This window comes from Jaculus jaculus, chromosome 9, assembly GCF_020740685.1.
Source record: "Jaculus jaculus isolate mJacJac1 chromosome 9, mJacJac1.mat.Y.cur, whole genome shotgun sequence".
Lineage (NCBI taxonomy): Eukaryota > Metazoa > Chordata > Mammalia > Rodentia > Dipodidae > Jaculus > Jaculus jaculus.
This window is the reverse complement of record NC_059110.1, coordinates 114,865,632-114,881,618: the sequence shown is the minus strand read 5'-3', so window position 1 is coordinate 114,881,618 and position 15,987 is coordinate 114,865,632. Positions and strand designations below refer to the sequence as shown.

The following is a 15,987-nucleotide window of genomic DNA, read 5'->3' as shown; positions in this document are numbered from 1 at the left end:
GGAAATACCCACAAGTAACCCCAGGTTGGAAGGATCTGGGGCCGCAGGGTGGCAAAAAGGAGGCCAGAGCCAGGCAGGTCCTGAAAAACCCAAGAAAAGGGAAGAGGGGAAGGGCTGCCTAGGGATGCGATGAAGGTCAAATTTAAATAAATAATATTTTCTAAAGGCATACATGGTGCTGGCTCACAGCTGGGAACCTCCCTAACAGTATGAATTTGGTATTTTCACCTTAGTTCACTTTGCAAATTTAAAATCTGAGGCTCAGAGAGGGGAGGAAACTTGTTCAAGATCACACAGCCATTGGTTTTTCCATTGGCAGCGAAATCCTTCAGGCAAGGTACATGGGAAGGTGAACCCACAGACCCTAATCTCCACCGCCCTTTTGGTGCCTCTCCACGCCCCTTCCTTCCTGTGCCATTAGTTATTTAACTTCTGCCCCCTGTGGCTGGCTATACCTCGGAAACCTTTGTAGCCAGAGATGGGGACGGAGCCCACAGAGCAGGTGGGAGCGGAGGCAGGGAGGGGGAGAAGGGTTACAGAGGGTGGGAAGGGAAAGGGACGATGGGATTCCCCACCTGACCACAGGCCTCAGCCAGCCTATGACTTGCCAAGGAGCGCAAGAGCCTGTTTGAGAGCCCCTTGGCACGAGTGTTTCAGTGTGTCTGGGCTGAAGCTAGAGTTGGGGTGATCAGTAGAGAAGGAAAAGGAGTCAGAAACCTCTGCTGACCAAGCTTGAAGTGCAGGGTCCAAGTCTGTGAAAGCCTGCGCTTGACCGTCCTTCCAGGAGAGGGCGCTGCAAAGGGAAAAGAGGCGCCAAGATTTTTTTTAAAAAAGATTTATTAATAATATAAACGCTTGGTTTATGAACAGCCAGATGCTTCCATTGTCTATCACTCCTCTCCCCACATTTTAAACAGTCCTCGTTGCAAATCTTGCCAGGTGAGCTGCAGAGGACTTCTAGTCTCAGCCTAACATATTAAATAGTTGAGGTACCCAGAGAGCAAGTGGTTTTGCTCAAGGTCACAGGGCAAACTGGAATCAGAGCCAGGGGGAATGTAAGAGAAACCACTGCCTTTTCAGGGCGTGTTAGGAAGAGTCTGGAGGAGTTTCTGTAGCCTCTGGGTGTAGCTGTCCCAGGGCACATCAGGGCTCCCAGCGTGAAAGGCATTAGGGAAGAGAATAGTGTAGGAAGATGTCTCTTATATGGTGCCTCCTTTCGTTTTGACGCCCCCAGGTTTTCTGGGACACCTACTCCGGGGATGAGGAGGAGGCATATTCGGCTGAGCCATTGCCAGAGCTCTGCTACAAGGCAGATGTCCAGGCTTTCAGTAGGGTCTTCCAACCTAGTGTCTCTATGACCGTAGCTGTGCTGGGTCTGGCGGGCAACGGCCTGGTCCTGACCACCCATCTGACAGCCCGGCGCACTGCCCGCTCGTCCACCTCCGCTCACCTGCTCCAGCTGGCCCTGGCCGACCTCCTATTGGCCCTGACACTGCCCTTTGCCGCAGCGGGGGCACTTCAGGGCTGGAGTCTAGGAAGTGCCACCTGCCGCACTATCTCGGGCCTCTACTCGGCCTCGTTCCACGCCGGCTTCCTCTTCCTGGCCTGTATCAGCGCTGACCGCTACGTGGCCATCACCCGGGCTCTGCCAACCGGACAGCGACCTTCCACCCCTGGCCGTGCACACTTGGTCTCAGTCTTCGTGTGGCTGTTGTCCCTGCTCCTGGCACTACCTGCGCTCCTCTTCAGCCGGGATGGGCATCGAGAAGGCCAGCGCCGATGTCGCCTCGTCTTCCCCGAAGGCCTCACGCAAACGGTGAAGGGGGCCAGCGCCGTGGCGCAGGTGGTCCTGGGCTTCGCGCTGCCCCTGGGAGTCATGGCAGCCTGCTATGCGCTCCTGGGCCGCACGCTGCTGGCCGCCAGGGGGCCCGAGCGGCGGCGCGCGCTGCGCGTGGTGGTGGCTCTGGTGGCGGCCTTCGTGGTGCTGCAGTTACCCTACAGCCTCACCCTGCTGCTGGACACCGCCGATCTCCTGGCAGCCCGAGAGCGGAGCTGCCCTGCCAGCAAACGCAAAGATCTGGCACTGCTGGTCACCGGCGGCTTGGCCCTGGCCCGCTGCAGCCTCAATCCCGTGCTGTACGCCTTCCTGGGCCTGAGATTCCGCCAGGACCTGCGGAGATTGCTGCGAGGTGGGGGCTGCAGCCCAAGGCCCAACCCTCGCGGCCGCTGTCCCCGCCGCCGGCCCCGCCTTTCTTCCTGCTCGGGCCCGACGGAGACGACCCGCAGTCTCTCCTGGGACTAGGACTACGAATCCAGAGCAGGGCTTGGTGGGGGGGGGGGGGGGCTAAGGAAATGATTCTAGGGAAGGGAGTGAGAAAGAAGAGTAGTGGGCTGGGGGTTGGAGGGGAACGCTGAGAAAGAAGTAAAGGCCTAAAGGGATTGCTTCTGCTCCTCATTAAATTGATAACATGCAAATGAGATGCAACCCAACTACTGTTACTATTTTTGAATCACCGACTTGGACGCGATTTGTATAGCCAGGCAGGGACAGTGGGTTACGTCCCCCCACCCCCACTCCTGTGCTTGGGCCTTAGTGGGAGGCGCTGGGGGGTGGGGTGCTGAGTCGGTTAAAGCTTTGGGCCCGGACACTCCCCTCTGCCTTCACTTGGTCTCTGCCAACCGAGGTGAGATGGGAAAGCTGCCAGGCCAGGAGGGGCGGGGGTTCCTCTGGAGCTAGAGTAAGAAAGGGCTTTCTAACAACCCTAGCGCTATCCAGTAATGGCTACCTTAGCTAGTACCCAGGTCCTCGCCACTGGAATGTGTGAGCTGAAGCTATCTGGGTCTGTGTGTAGCGGTCTGGTCCAGGGTTAGGATGGGGAGAGGGGGAGGCAGGAGATTCCTTTTTGGGGATGGGCGTTTGGATTACATGATCACAATTTTTTTCTGAAATTCTGTGATAAAAAGAAAAAAAAAAAGAGGAAAGAATTGAGTTTGCTAGTGTGGTGTCAGATGCCTGTAACCTGAGATGCCAGAGGCTGAAAGGAGTTCAAGACCAGCCTGAGCTACAAGCCAGAATCCTGTCAAAAAGAAAGAAATGAGTCGGAGTGGGTTTTTTTCTATCTTTTTAAAAATATAACTTTTATTTATTTATTTGCAAGCAGAGAGAGAAAGAAGAGAGACAGACAGAGAGAATGGGCACACCAGGGCCTCCAGCCACTGTAAATGAACTCCAGACGCATGTACCCCTTGTGCATCTGGCTTATGTGGGGCCTGGGGAATTGAACCTGGTTCCTTTGGCTTCACAGGCAAATGCCTTAACCATTAAGCCATCTCTCCAGCCCCTGTCTTTTTTTTTTTTTTTAAGCCTGGGAAACCCCAAGGAGCGAATTGCAACTTGCAAATTTTCAAGACACTTTTCTTATTGCCATGAAGAATTGGTGACGGAGGTCTTGCTGTTCTCAATTTTCCCTGGGGGTGAGAGTGGAGGAAATGGGTTGCGCTTGCCCAGGAAAGAGGTAGGTTAGATAACAGAAAGCACTTTCCCACAGACCTGGGCCTACGATTCAAAAAGGAGCTTATGACCGTGACGTCTCTAGTCCTAGGGAACCTCTTGAAGGCCCCTCTCACCCGGAGCGCAGGTACCGTCAGCATTCTCTAGAGAGGGTGTGCACTAATTCCTGGTCTTTGTTTCGCGTAGTCACAGCCAGGGTGCTGCTCACGTGCAACAGTGCTCCCAGTTTAACATCCGGTCCGCGGAGCCGGACCCACCGCTCCAGTCTGGAGTCTAGGGGTGAGAAGGGCGTGGTGTGCAGATGAAGTCTCCGGGGAGGCGCTGGTCTGAAGTCCTCGCCCCGTCCCGCCCCGCCCAGCCCGGGTTGGTCGTCCTTCCAAAGGGCCTCTGGGAGCCAGAGACCTAAAGCTCGGGCCTCTAGGGGCCAGGATCCAGGGAAGGCCCGGAAGCAGCGGCCGATCCTCAGAGGATGCTGCACGCCAGCCCTCGGGAGACGACCTGGAACCCTCTCCACCAGTGACCGCGGGAATCGCCGCTGAGTCAGCACCGCGCGTGCGCGCGCCCGCGGTCTCCGGAGGTGGCCCCGGCCCCGCCCTACGTGCCTGTCGCCTTGGTTAACCCCTTGTCGCCCAGCATTGTAGAGCATTGCCCTGAAGGGACCCCCCCTCCCCCAGCTGTCCTCGCAATCCCTAAACCCCCTACACTCTGTGTGGCAATCACAGAATTCGCTGGAATGCTCGGCCACTCTCCCCGGTCCAGTTGGGTACACCAAAAATTCGATTTTTATTTCCAGACTGGGTCTGACATTTCCTGGCGTCCCTACCGGACCCCGTAACTCCCCAGAGGTGGAGGGGCTGAGTGTCGCGCGCAGGTACGGGCGTCCTCGCGGCGACGAGGGTTCGGTCCTTTCCTCGGGGGACCTCGAGATATGACAGGAGACTCCCCGGGCAGCAGCTGGGCTCTCCTCCTCCAGCCTCATGCCACACTTCCATCTCCAGAGCGCCTGCTCAAAGGGATTAAAAAAAAAAAAAGAATAATTTAATTTTTTAAAATTTTCTGGTTGGTGAGCCAAGAGTTAAAAGCAGAGCCCGAAGGCGGGCTTCCGTGACGTCACCGGCACCCCGCGTCCGACCTCAGAGGCTGGGGTGTGGCCACCCTCTCACGGCTCCCCCTCCCTCCCGGCTGTCACCCGGCCAGAGGCACATGATGCAACCCGCCGCGGTTTCCTGCGTGTGATTGGTGACGGCGCCCAGCGCCAGGCCCAGCGATTGGGCGGAAGAGGCTGTGACGAAACGTGGACCCTGCCCTGTAAAGAAGGGAGGAGAGAAAAGAGAAGGCGGAGGACTTGGGGAGGGAGGGGGGTGTCTGGGGTGGAGGTGGGGGGGGAGACACGGGAGGCGGGGTCCCCGGAGCTGTGCTCCCGCCCCCAGCGCGCCAGTCCCGGGGCTGCAGGGAGCGCAGCGCGCGCCGCCCGGGCCCCGGCCACCGGACGCCCTACCGGACACGACCCTCCCTGGAGCTTGGACAACTGCCCACCACGGACACTGCACCGGACACTGCCCCCCTACAAGGCTGGACACTACCACGGACACTACTTCCCAGCTCCGGACATTGCTCCCTGTTCCCTTCCCCCGGCCCTGGAAGCTCTCCCCCCCAACCCCCTCCGGGGGCTCAGACATTGAGCGCCCCCCCCCCCCGCAGGCTCTGGCTAACATCCTCTTGCACCCCAGTATACTGGACATTGCCTCCTCCCTGTACCCCCTCCTACCTCTCCCGCCTCTTCTTTCTCCTGCTGGAAGTCGAAGCCCCGCCGGTTTCTCGGATCCCCCCGCGGCTCGGCCGAAGCTGCCCGCGCCCCCATCCCCCGGCTGCTCGCCCGGATGCCTCTCCCCGGGGGGCTGTGGTGGCTTCTCTGCTGCCGTCGAGGCTTCACTCTTCTGCACCGGGACTACGGGGACGGCGAGCTTAGCGGGGACGGGGACGAAGACGAGGACGAGGAGACCTTTGAGCTACGGACCCCGAGTCCAGCGGGCGGCGGGAGGGTAAGTGCCCCGGGGGGTTTGGAACCCCGTCCAGTCCCCTTTCTCTACAACCGGCCGTCACGCCTGATCTCGCTCCAGACTCCAGCCAAACGCCGTTCTCTTGGCGAACTGGGAGTGTGGGGGAAAGATTCTAGTCTGGAGACCAGAGGTTTCCCCCCAACTCTCCCCCCCACCCGCGTGCGCCGCCGGGAACCCCAAGAGCAACCCTACTCAGGATGTGCCTGGGGGCCTCGCGTCGCGCACTGGGCGCTGTCCACCTGCTGGGGCCCCTGAGGCAGGGGAGGCGTCACGCGTGGCCCGACCTGGCCCTGCCTCTCCCTTCCCCGCCGGGCCCGCGTCCCATCCCGTCTCCTTCCGCCTCCGCCAGCGCCAAGGAATGTGGCGAGGCCGGCTGGGCGGCTCGAACGCCTGGGTCCGCTCTGCTCCCAGTTCATCGGCGCTGGGGCCAGATGCGGGAGCTCCCACCCAGGGAACCTGGGCGAGGGGGGAAAGGTCTCCTAGAACTGGGGTCCGCTGCGGGAACCCCACGGAGAGACAGCTGGGGACTATGGCCCTCTGAGGACCTCTCCTCATTATCTGGCCTCTTGGGACAGAACTCTCGGTGTTCTCTGGTGAGGCTCTTGGGAAATCCTGGGGGAAGGGGGGTGTTGGTGAAGGACACTTGGCTGCTGGATTCATACACATCTCTCCATGGGGAAACTGAGGTGCGATTGGTGTGGAAGACCTCCATCTCCCAACAAGTCCTACCTCATGCCCCTACCTTACCACTGGCTACCAAACTCTTGTGTGTGCTATGTGCCCTCGGTCAGGCTCCCATCCCCCGCCCAGGGGTCCTCAGCAGACCCGGTGGCTCAGTGCCCGGGTGGGGCGGGCTGTACCGCCGCCAGCGCAGGCGCCAGCACCTGGCGAGGCAGAGGGCAGATAAATATAGAGGGGAGGAGGAGGGAAGCAGGGCACTGAGATTAGGGGAGTTGGTCTGAGGGGTGATCAGTACCTGCCTCATGGTGGTGTCCTGCTCAGAATTTACCAAAAAGAATGGGGGGGGGGGGAGAGGTGGGTGGACTCCTAGGGAAGATGCAGGACCCAGGTGTCACGAAACTTTTAGCATGGACAGGATCTGCTCCGTGAAACATGCCATGGCTTCCCTCGCGCTCCACCTCCACCCCCTCTTCCAAGCTTGGGGACAGGTGTCCCTGGTCTCCCTCCTCCCCCCACCTCCAGGCTCTAGCAGTCTGGAAGCAGTAAGACCATGGCATAGTTCCTGCCTAGCTTGGCTCTTGGTTGGGTTTAAGGCCTCTCTTAGACCCCAGGCTATCTACAGTTGAAGTTGTGGGGCAGGGTTGGGGTGGGTTGTGTATAAAAGAGTGGCAGAAATCCCCAAACTACCCCTCACCTGCGCAGTGTATGCTGCTCAGCCTGGCTGGGCCTCCCAGAGCCCCCGCAAGGGAGTAAGTAGTATGTCTGCTCACACCGGAGTCCCAGAGCTGTCATAAGGAGAATGGATATACAAAAATATTGGAGAAAGCCTTATGAGAAAAGGGTCCGTTTCCCCTTCATCCATCACTGTGCTCTGCCCTGGCCAGCCAGGGTGTGGGTAAAGAAAACCTCAGGAGACCGCCACATCAAGAAGGGACTTGGAAGCTGGGTGTGGTGGCACACGCTTTTAGTCCCAGCACTTGGGAGGCCGAGGTAGGAGGATTGCCATGAGTTTGAGGCCAGCCTGGAGTTATAGAGTTCCAGGTCAGCTTGGGCTAGGGTGAGACCCTACCTCAAAAAAGAAGTGGGGGGGGGGGTAGCTAGGCGTGGTGGCGTACGCCTTTAGTCCCAGCCCTCGGGAGGCCAAGGTAGGAGGATCTCCGTGAGTTTGAGGCCACCCTGAGAATGAATTCCAGGTCAGCCTGAGCTAGAGTGAGACCCTACTTCGAAAAACCAAAAAAGAAGAAGAAGAGGAGAGGAGAATGAGGAGAAGACCTGGTTACCGCTCCAGTTTCTAAGATGGGGAAACTCAAGCCAGGAGACGGGAGGGGAGTTGGGCAAAGTCCTGTAGTGCGTTAGTGATCCAGCTGGTATTGGAAGCCAGGTCTGACTTCGTGCCCTGTATTCCTTCCCCCTACCCCACCCGTCGGTGCGTTTCCAAAGGGTAAAGGAGACAAGTCTGAGAGCTTCGATTTCTTAATTTCTTAGGCTGCAGCTACGTTGTGTGTGCCATAGAGACCCGTAGGAGGGGAGATTCATTCCAGAGCAACCCTGGTTTTTCACCGCGTAGTCAGGACCCCAACTTCTGAGCTGCTTCTTCGGTCCCCTGATTGATCTGCGCTGTCCTAGGTGCATGCTGCCCTAGGTGTTGCCTGGGTTTCTAAGCTGGGTTTCCCTGCCCATCTCTCCAGGGTCCCCTGGACGTGACACTGACTCAGCCAGCGAGGAGCGGGCAGGTCACAGACAGGTGAGTTTCGACTCTGCCATCCCAGCCAGTTCCCAGGACCCCCATCTTTGCCATCTTCGTTCGCGGGGTTGTGCAATAAGGGAGAGGCCCTGTGCCGCCGGACGCTGTGGTTTGGCTGGGGTCCCGGGGGGGGCGGTCCAGCCGGGGGCGCGGGGAGGAAGGGGGGGGGGTCCTGGCTATTTCTGGTGCAAGGTCAGAACGGCCCCGCGGTTCCCACAGTCTGGAGGATGTGTGCCCAGCTTGGGAGCAGGCACCCCTGGCAGTCCGGGGAGCCCCTACTAAGGAGCCCCCTGGAGGCAGAGTGGAGGCCCAGCAGCTTCGCCCAACTTTTCTTCTCTGGCCCAGGCTGCAGAGCTGGGAAGAGACCTGGAGCCTCATCCCAGAAAAAGGGTTGCCTGAGGACGACCCCGACGTCATTGTGAAAGGTGGGGATCCCTGCGCACAATCTGGAGGTGCCCAATCCCACCTCTCCTCCACGTTCTTTCTCCAAACCATCCCTCCACCTGTTAAGTCTCCCTTCCTCCTGTCTTCTCCCAGGTTGGCTGTACCGCGAGCCTCGCGGAGGAGGGGCGCGACCATGGCTGCCCCCTCGACGTGCCTGGTTCGTGCTCACGAGAGACTCTCTGGATCAGTTCAGCAGCAGCGGGAAGGGGGCCAGGCGCCTCGGGAGCCTGGTGCTCACGAGCCTGTGCTCGGTAACTGGCCCGGAGCGCAGGCCCAAGGAGACCGGTGAGACCCTCTTGGGAGACGTCCAACCTCCCGGGCTGGGGCCTTCTCCATCCCCGATTGCCTTCCACGGCCTCTGTTTCCACCAGGTCTGTGGTCGGTGACTGTGTCTGGCCGGAAACACAGCATGCGGCTCTGCTCTCCTCGCCAGGCAGAGGCCGAGCGCTGGGGGGCGGCACTGCGTGAAGTGATCGCCTCCAAGGCTCCACTGGAGACCCCCACTCAACTACTGCTCAGGGACATACAGGTGAGAAAAGTCTCCAGCGAGAACCAGGAGGGTGGCGGGCCTAAAAGCTTTATGGGCTCAATGAGAGCTCCCTTCCTCCATCATGACCGCTCTCTCCCTGACCTCTAGGAGAGCTGTGGGGACCCAGAGGCGGTGGCCCTCATCTACAGGCGGAACCCGATCCTGAGGCACACCAGTGGTGCCTTGTACGCCCCACTCCTGCCCCTGCCCTATGGAGTCAGTGCTCCAGGTGAGTAGACCGTAGGCCCCAGTCTCTCGGGTGCAGTGGGGTGAGATCGGGTGGATCTGAAGCCTAGGATCGCAGTGCTGTAAACTAGCATGGACCTGAGAGTCCCCAGGGATTTTCCCGTGTCCTGACTTTTCGAAGGGTGTAGATGAACATGGGAGTTGCCCTAGGGTGGAGAGGGACACAGGAAAACAGCCTTCCCCTCCCCCCTTCCTACCCCCCCCCATCCCGCCACCTCTAAAGGTCTCAGCTGATCACTGATGGCCCCGCAATAGAGTGCACTCTCTCCTCTCATTTTCATTACACTCTTGAGACCAGGTCATATTACCTTGATACATGGTGGAAAAGCCACCACTTGTGGCAACGTGCTGTCCTTATCCAGCTCTACTTCTCCTACGGCTAGAGCTCAATGGGAGACAGAAGACCCCTGGATGCCCAGACCAGCCTTTATTTTTAATTAATCAATTTATTTATTTGCTATAGTGTTGGCTGTCAGTACGCAGTAAGAGAATCTGTAGTTTGAATCTACATCCTTTATTGAGTCTTACTCTCTTCTTTACTGACCAAACGTCTAGCAGGATAGGGAGAGGGGATTCCTGGGAGGCAAGGGTTGAGCGTTTTGCCCGATGGGACCATTCCTTTCCCTTCACTCTTCCTGTCATTCGTCCCTTCCCTCCCTTGCCACCCTCTCCCTGTCCTTATACAACCTCCCACCTTCCTCTGGTTCATGCCTTCTTCCCAGGACGCAGCACTGTGTCCCTTCTCCAAACCATCCCTCCGCCCCCACCCTCCCACAGGCCCAGGCTATGCACCCTTACGAGAGGAGGCGGTTAGGCTGTTCCTGGCACTGCAGGCACTGGAGGGGGCGCAGCGGCCTGGGCCCCTGATGCAGGGTGTGCTCCAAACCTGCGGAGACCTGCCTGCACTCCGGGATGAGCTCTTCCTGCAACTAGCTAAGCAGACCTCTGGCCCTTCGGGTCCCCCTGGGCTCCCTGCTGCTGAAGACCCTGCGGCCCTGCGGTACTGGCAGCTCCTCACTTGCATGAGCTGCACCTTCAGGCCCGGTGGAGCTGTTCGAGGACACCTGCTGGGACATTTGGAGAGGTGAGAGAGGTAGCTTCAGCCAAGGGTCTACAGGACTGGAAGGCGAAGGGCAGATCTTAACAAAGGGTTTGGCAAATGAAGAACAGAGATCCAGAGATGAAGAGAAACTTTCCCAAAGTCAAATCTGGTGCTAATAATATATCCAATGCCTTTATGGGAATTACAAGATCATATCCCACTTGTGACCAGATGAATTCTAATAAGGGACTGCCCTTTGCGTAGAGAGATTTAAAAAAAATTATTATTTATTTATTAGAGAGAGAATGGGCACACCAGGGCCTCTAGCCACTGTAAACGAACTCCAGATGCATGTGCTACCATCTGGCTTTTATGGGACCTGGATAATCGAATCTGGGTCCTCAGGCTTCACAGGCAAGTGCCCTAACGGCTAAGCCATCCCTCCAGCCCTGTTTTTTGTTTGTTTGTTTTGTTTTTGTTTTTCCAGTTAGGATCTTACTCTAGCACAGACTGACCTGGAATTCACTTTATAGTCTCAGGGTGGCCTCGAGCTCACGGTGATCCTCTTACCTCTGCCTCCCAAGGACTGGGATTAAAGGCATGTGCCACCACACCTGGCAGGAATTTTTTTAAAGACAGGGTTTAGGGAAAGGATAGTAATGTGGCTCAATTTCGGATTTTAGCAAAGGGTTTGGCAAGATCGCTAGATCACCAAGAAGTCAGAAGTGGGAAGGATAATTGTGAGAGCTGACAGAAAACTCAGTAATTCAGATCCTTGCAAAGTACTGGAGATACGTGTAGGCTGCCCTCAAAGAACTCGAATTGGAGGGGAGGAAACTGACCAAATGAGATCATTGCCGTTTCCAGGCTGGGGAATTGAGCCCAAGCCCTCCAGCATACTTACGTGCTCTACACCACTGAGCTCTATGTTTCTGGCTCTGACCACATGAAATAATCTACAGTAAAAGAAGGTGGGGTGGGGGAGAGAGGGAGAGAGCGAGCGCTCTTGGAGTATCGGTCCTTGGATTCTTTTTGACTCAGGACGGAGCAGGCACTCCCGGACTCCGAACTGGCAGAGTACGCGCGCTTCATCCGGAAAGCGCTGGGCCGGACGCGCGGACGAGAGCTGGTGCCATCGTTGGCAGAGATTTCCGCGCTGAGCCGCAGGCAGGAGCTGCTGTGCACTGTGCATTGCCCCGGAGCTGGCGCCTGTCCGGTGGCCATCGACTCACACACCACAGCTGGAGAGGTGAGGCCAGACAAAAGAACACCAACTCCCCTGACCCCAATGCCCGGCTCTCCAGGTTCCTGACATTAGGTTTGCCCCAAATCTCAGATTCCTTCCCTGGGTAAAAGAGTGCATGGTAGTGACCAGAGGAAGAGACACCCCGACAGCTGTATTAGATCTTTTCAGAATCCAAAACGATCTTTATTTATTCATTTTTGGTTTTTCGAGGTAGGGTCTCACTCTAGCTCAGGCTGACCTGAATTCACTATGGAGTCTCAGGGTGGCCTCGAACTCACTGCAATCCTCCTACTTCTGCCTCCCGAGTGCTGGAATTAAAGGCGTGCGCCACCACACCCAGCCTAAACGATCTTTTAAATATATATATAAAATAAATATATTTAAATATATTTAAAAATATTTTAAAAATATTTAAATATATAAAATATATATTTAAATATATCTAATATAATATATATATAGAATATTTATTATTTATTTATTTATTTATTTATTTATTTTAGAGAAAGAGGCAGAGAGAAAAAGGACAGAATGAGCACACCAGGGCCTCCAGCCACTGCAAACTAATTCCAGACACATGCACCCCCTTATGTGGATCCTAGAGAATTGAATCGGGATCCTTTGGCTTTACAGGCAAACGCCTTAACCGCTAAGCCATCTCTCCTGACCGATCCTTTTTTTCCCCTCGATCCTTTTTTTTTCCCCTCTCGCGAGTAGGTGGCTCGGGAGCTGGTGGGACGTCTGGGTTTGGCCCGGAGCCGGAATGCATTCGCACTGTACGAGCAGAGAGGGACCCAGGAGCGGGCCTTGGCTGGGGGGACCCTCGTAGCCGACGTGCTCACCAGGTTTGAGAAGTAAATGTCCAGCCCCAGCCCTGCTCCATCTTAGCCCATCTACTTAGCTTCGGTCAATCACTAAGCAAAAGGTTTACGGAGGCTTGCCATGGCTTCGCTGGCTCATGGACAGAACCCTACGGTGTGCATTCTAGCTTCAAGGCTGTCCAGGCCAGGGCCCCGCCCCCCAGGCACGTGGACACCCCTGTCCCCCCACCCCCTCCCCACACACGTGCCCCGCCCATCTCATGCTATGGCCCTGGAGGCTCTGTGACATCTCATCCTTTTCTTCTGCAGTCTGGCCTCCGAAGAAGCCGGGCCGGAGGACTCATCGGACTCCGGATGGAGACTGTGTCTTCGTCTTCACGGACCTCTGCACCCTGAGGGGCTGTCCCCAGATAGTCACGAATTGCCTTTCCTCTTTGAGCAGGTGAGGACCTCCTTCCCTTCCCCCTCCCCCGTTTACCCCGGGCTATCTCATCTAATCCGAGACTTCCCCCCCCCCTCACTTCTCCCCAATCCAGACCTCAGATTCCATATGCTCCGAGAGGTGACTGTCCCACTGTCCCGTGTCGCCTCCCTCGCTAACGCAGACCCCCTCCCCGGCAGGCCCACGCTCTGCTCCTGCGAGGCCGGCCGCCCCCGCCCGACGACACGCTGCGCGCCCTGGCGGCGCTGCGCCTGCAGAGTCTGCACCGGGACTTCTCCCCGCGCGCGCCCCTGCCCCGCCTGGACCGCCTGCTGCCGCCGCCCCCGCGGGAACCCCCGGCTCACCCTGCGCCCAGGCCGCCCGCCTCCACCGCCCTGCTGGCTGGGGCGCTCTGGAGTCCCGGCTTGGCCAAGAGGCGGGCGGAGCGTGCGTCCCGGCGTGGAGGCTTGGCGGGAAGCGCACCCCACGAAGAAGCGGGAGGTGGCACGGCGGCGGCTGCGGTGCTGGGCGGCTGGAAGCGGCTGCGGGGCATGGGCAGAGCTGAGGCCATGGCTACCTACCTGGCTCTGGCGGCGCAGTGTCCCGGGTTCGGAGCTGCTCGGTATGACGTTCTGGAGCTGAGCACGGTGAGGGGGAGAAGGGAGAAGGGACTCTGGCGGCCCGAGCCCCACACCTTCGCACCAGAGCCACAGCAACCCCCGACCCACACCCACACAATTGAGGATCACCTCCTCCAATACAGTTGCCCATCTCAAATCCCAAGAATCACCAGCCCTTGGGGCCTCCCCCTCTTGGAGCCTGGGCCCAAGTGCTGTGACTCACAGGGGCATCAGAAAGCTTCCTACTCACAGCCATCTCCCCCTACCAAAAATTGATGCTGCCTGGTGAGGTGGCACACACCTTTAATCCCAGCACTTAAGAGGATGAGGTAGGAAGATCGCTGTGAGTTCGAGGCCAGCCTGAGACTACATAGTGAATTCCAGGTCAGCCTGGACTAGAGCGAGACCCTACCTCAAAAAAAAAAATTGATGCTGTAGGGGGGGGGGTCCCCTCCTTCAACCCTAACTTTGCTGCTCTGTCCACAGGAGCCTGGTGGAGGTGCTCCACAGAAGCTATGCCTGGGCCTGGGAGCCAAGGCCATGTCCCTCTCCAGGCCTGGTGAGACAGAGCCCATCCACAGTGTCAGCTATGGCCATGTGGCCGCCTGCCAGTTAATAGGACCCCATACCCTGGCACTGAGGGTGGGCGAAAGCCAGCTCCTCCTGCAGAGTCCCCAGGTGGGTAAGAAGAAGGGTGGTGGGAAGAAGGGAAAAATAGAAGTCAAGAAACATAGGCAGGTCTAGCAGTAGACAGTAGGGAACCAGACATGGTCAGAGAGAAACCTAGGGAGCTAACATCAGAGTGGAGGAAGTCAGACCATAAACAAAGACTCAAAGACTAAGAGAGATAAAGGCTACAAAGGAAAGAGTAATGTGACAGGAATTAACTGGAGGGGCCCACAGCACCGGGACAGTCAAGGGATTCTCTAAAGAGGGTGACATTTAGGAAGATCCGGGACACAGGTAGAGATAGTGGGAACTGCAAATGTTAGGGGAGCAGAATGAAGGGAGAATGCCTGGCGCACAATGAGTGGAAGAGGATAAGGCAGGAAAAGTTGTTAGGACCAGAAGCGCATGCAGAACCCTGTAGAGAAACTGAAGCCTGGATGGAGGAGGGGGAAAAAAATGAGGAGAACCCAGTGGCCCCTGTCGCACTGCCCTCTGCACTCTCGTAGGTGGAAGAGATCATGCAGCTGGTGAATGCCTACTTGGCCAACCCCTCCCCAGAGAGGCCCTGCAGCAGCTCTGTTCCTCCATGCCAAGACCTGCCAGGCACCTCCCCTCCCGGCCAGCACCAAGACCTGGACGAGCCCCAGGGACAGTGCGGCTGCTTGGGGCAGCTGCAGGACTGAGCCTGCCAAGAGGTCACGACTTCTTTCCTGCCTCCAGCCTGGGCCAGGACTGCTCCGAGACTTGAGGAAACCATGGACCCTTTTGGCCCTGCAGGGACAGGGTATACCCACACCCAAGGACTGCAATGGGCGTGGACAGTTTTCTAGTTTGTTTCTTAATTTATTTGTAGAACAGAAGCAAAAAACAAAAAAAAAAAAAAAAGAAGAAAAAAAAGAGAAAAAAATCTTATTTACACAAACCCTTCCTGTGGGAGTGTTGTCAGTGGGATAAGTTGGAACTCCACAGCTCAGAGCTCCGCCCCTGGGGACGCCCACACACTGGGCACTGAGGGGAGTGTGTGGATACCACAGAACTCCACCCTTCTTGACCTTCTGGATTTAACCTCCTCCTGACCAGTATGCTGCAATAGGATGGTGGGTGGGGCAGGCACCCAAGGCAATAGTAGAAGCTGGCAATTACTCACTCTGTCTTCTCCACTGACTGTTGTAGGGATGGCCGCCTATCATGCCTGAGGCCCGAGGGCTATGAGTCATCAGAACTGGCACTCCCCAGTTCCTACCTTGATGTTCAGCTTCTGGGCCCAGTTTAGTTACCCACGGCTTTGGGACTGGAACGGAGAGATGGTTGGGTGAGGGGGGCGCACAGTGTGCAAAACCCAAGAATGTCTCTGGCACGTAAAAATAACAAGATGTGCTCAGGCCTCCTCCCAAGTTCTCTTCCTAGCAGGTTGGGCTAAGTGGAGCTGAGTTCCTGAAGCCCCAATGGTCCTGAGCAAAGGGAATCCAAAGTCCCAACTTTTCTGACCTCACCACGCAACGGGCTCTTTTTCCTTAGACCCTGAGTTTCTTTGCCTCTCTGAAGAAGGCTGAGGCAACTTGGCACACCTGAAGGCAGGATCTCAGGAACTGAGGAGACAGCAGATATCAGGAACTCTCAGTAATTCTGAGAGAAGAGGCAACCTCCCAATTAGACAGCCTGGTTCAAAAATGGCTCAGGCACACCGAGATCCAGACCAAGTAGTAAGAATTTGTAATAGGTGCCAGGCTTGGTGGTGCACACCTTTAATCCCAGCACTCAGGAGGCAGAGGTAAGAGGATCGCAGTGAGTTCGAGGCCACCCTAAGACTACATAGTGAATTCCAGGTCAGCCTGAGCTAGAGTGAGACCCTACCCTGAAAAAAAAATGAATTTGTAACATATGACAGCCAGCCCACTTTCATATGCCTAGAAATGGAAGAGAGAAACATTACACACACCAAGGTCTGGACGA

The 15,987-nt window shown here is 57.0% G+C and overlaps 2 protein-coding genes across 3 annotated transcripts; both read left to right on the top strand.

The window, feature by feature from the left end:
- Positions 1-478: 478 nt before the first annotated feature.
- On the top strand, positions 479-2,310 carry Ccr10 (C-C motif chemokine receptor 10). The gene is made up of 2 exons (XM_004655349.2): positions 479-502; positions 1,235-2,310. Exons 1-2 carry the CDS (start codon positions 479-481, stop codon positions 2,300-2,302), a joined length of 1,092 nt encoding a protein of 363 aa, XP_004655406.1. The 3' UTR covers positions 2,303-2,310.
- Positions 2,311-4,959: 2,649 nt separating this feature from the next.
- Positions 4,960-14,906, top strand: Plekhh3 (pleckstrin homology, MyTH4 and FERM domain containing H3). 2 transcript variants are annotated; one of them, XM_045159583.1, is made up of 13 exons: positions 4,960-5,553; positions 7,941-7,996; positions 8,342-8,421; positions 8,534-8,725; positions 8,812-8,969; positions 9,078-9,198; positions 9,993-10,299; positions 11,299-11,506; positions 12,221-12,348; positions 12,634-12,766; positions 12,946-13,392; positions 13,852-14,043; positions 14,541-14,906. In XM_045159583.1, the coding sequence occupies exons 1-13, from the start codon at positions 5,392-5,394 to the stop codon at positions 14,715-14,717; spliced, it is 2,361 nt and encodes a 786-aa protein (XP_045015518.1). In that variant the 5' UTR covers positions 4,960-5,391; the 3' UTR covers positions 14,718-14,906. The 2 variants fall into 2 exon arrangements, with proteins under 2 accessions (XP_045015518.1, XP_004655407.2); XM_004655350.2 differs by having other exon boundaries at positions 12,221-12,357.
- The last annotated feature ends 1,081 nt before the right edge of the window (positions 14,907-15,987 follow it).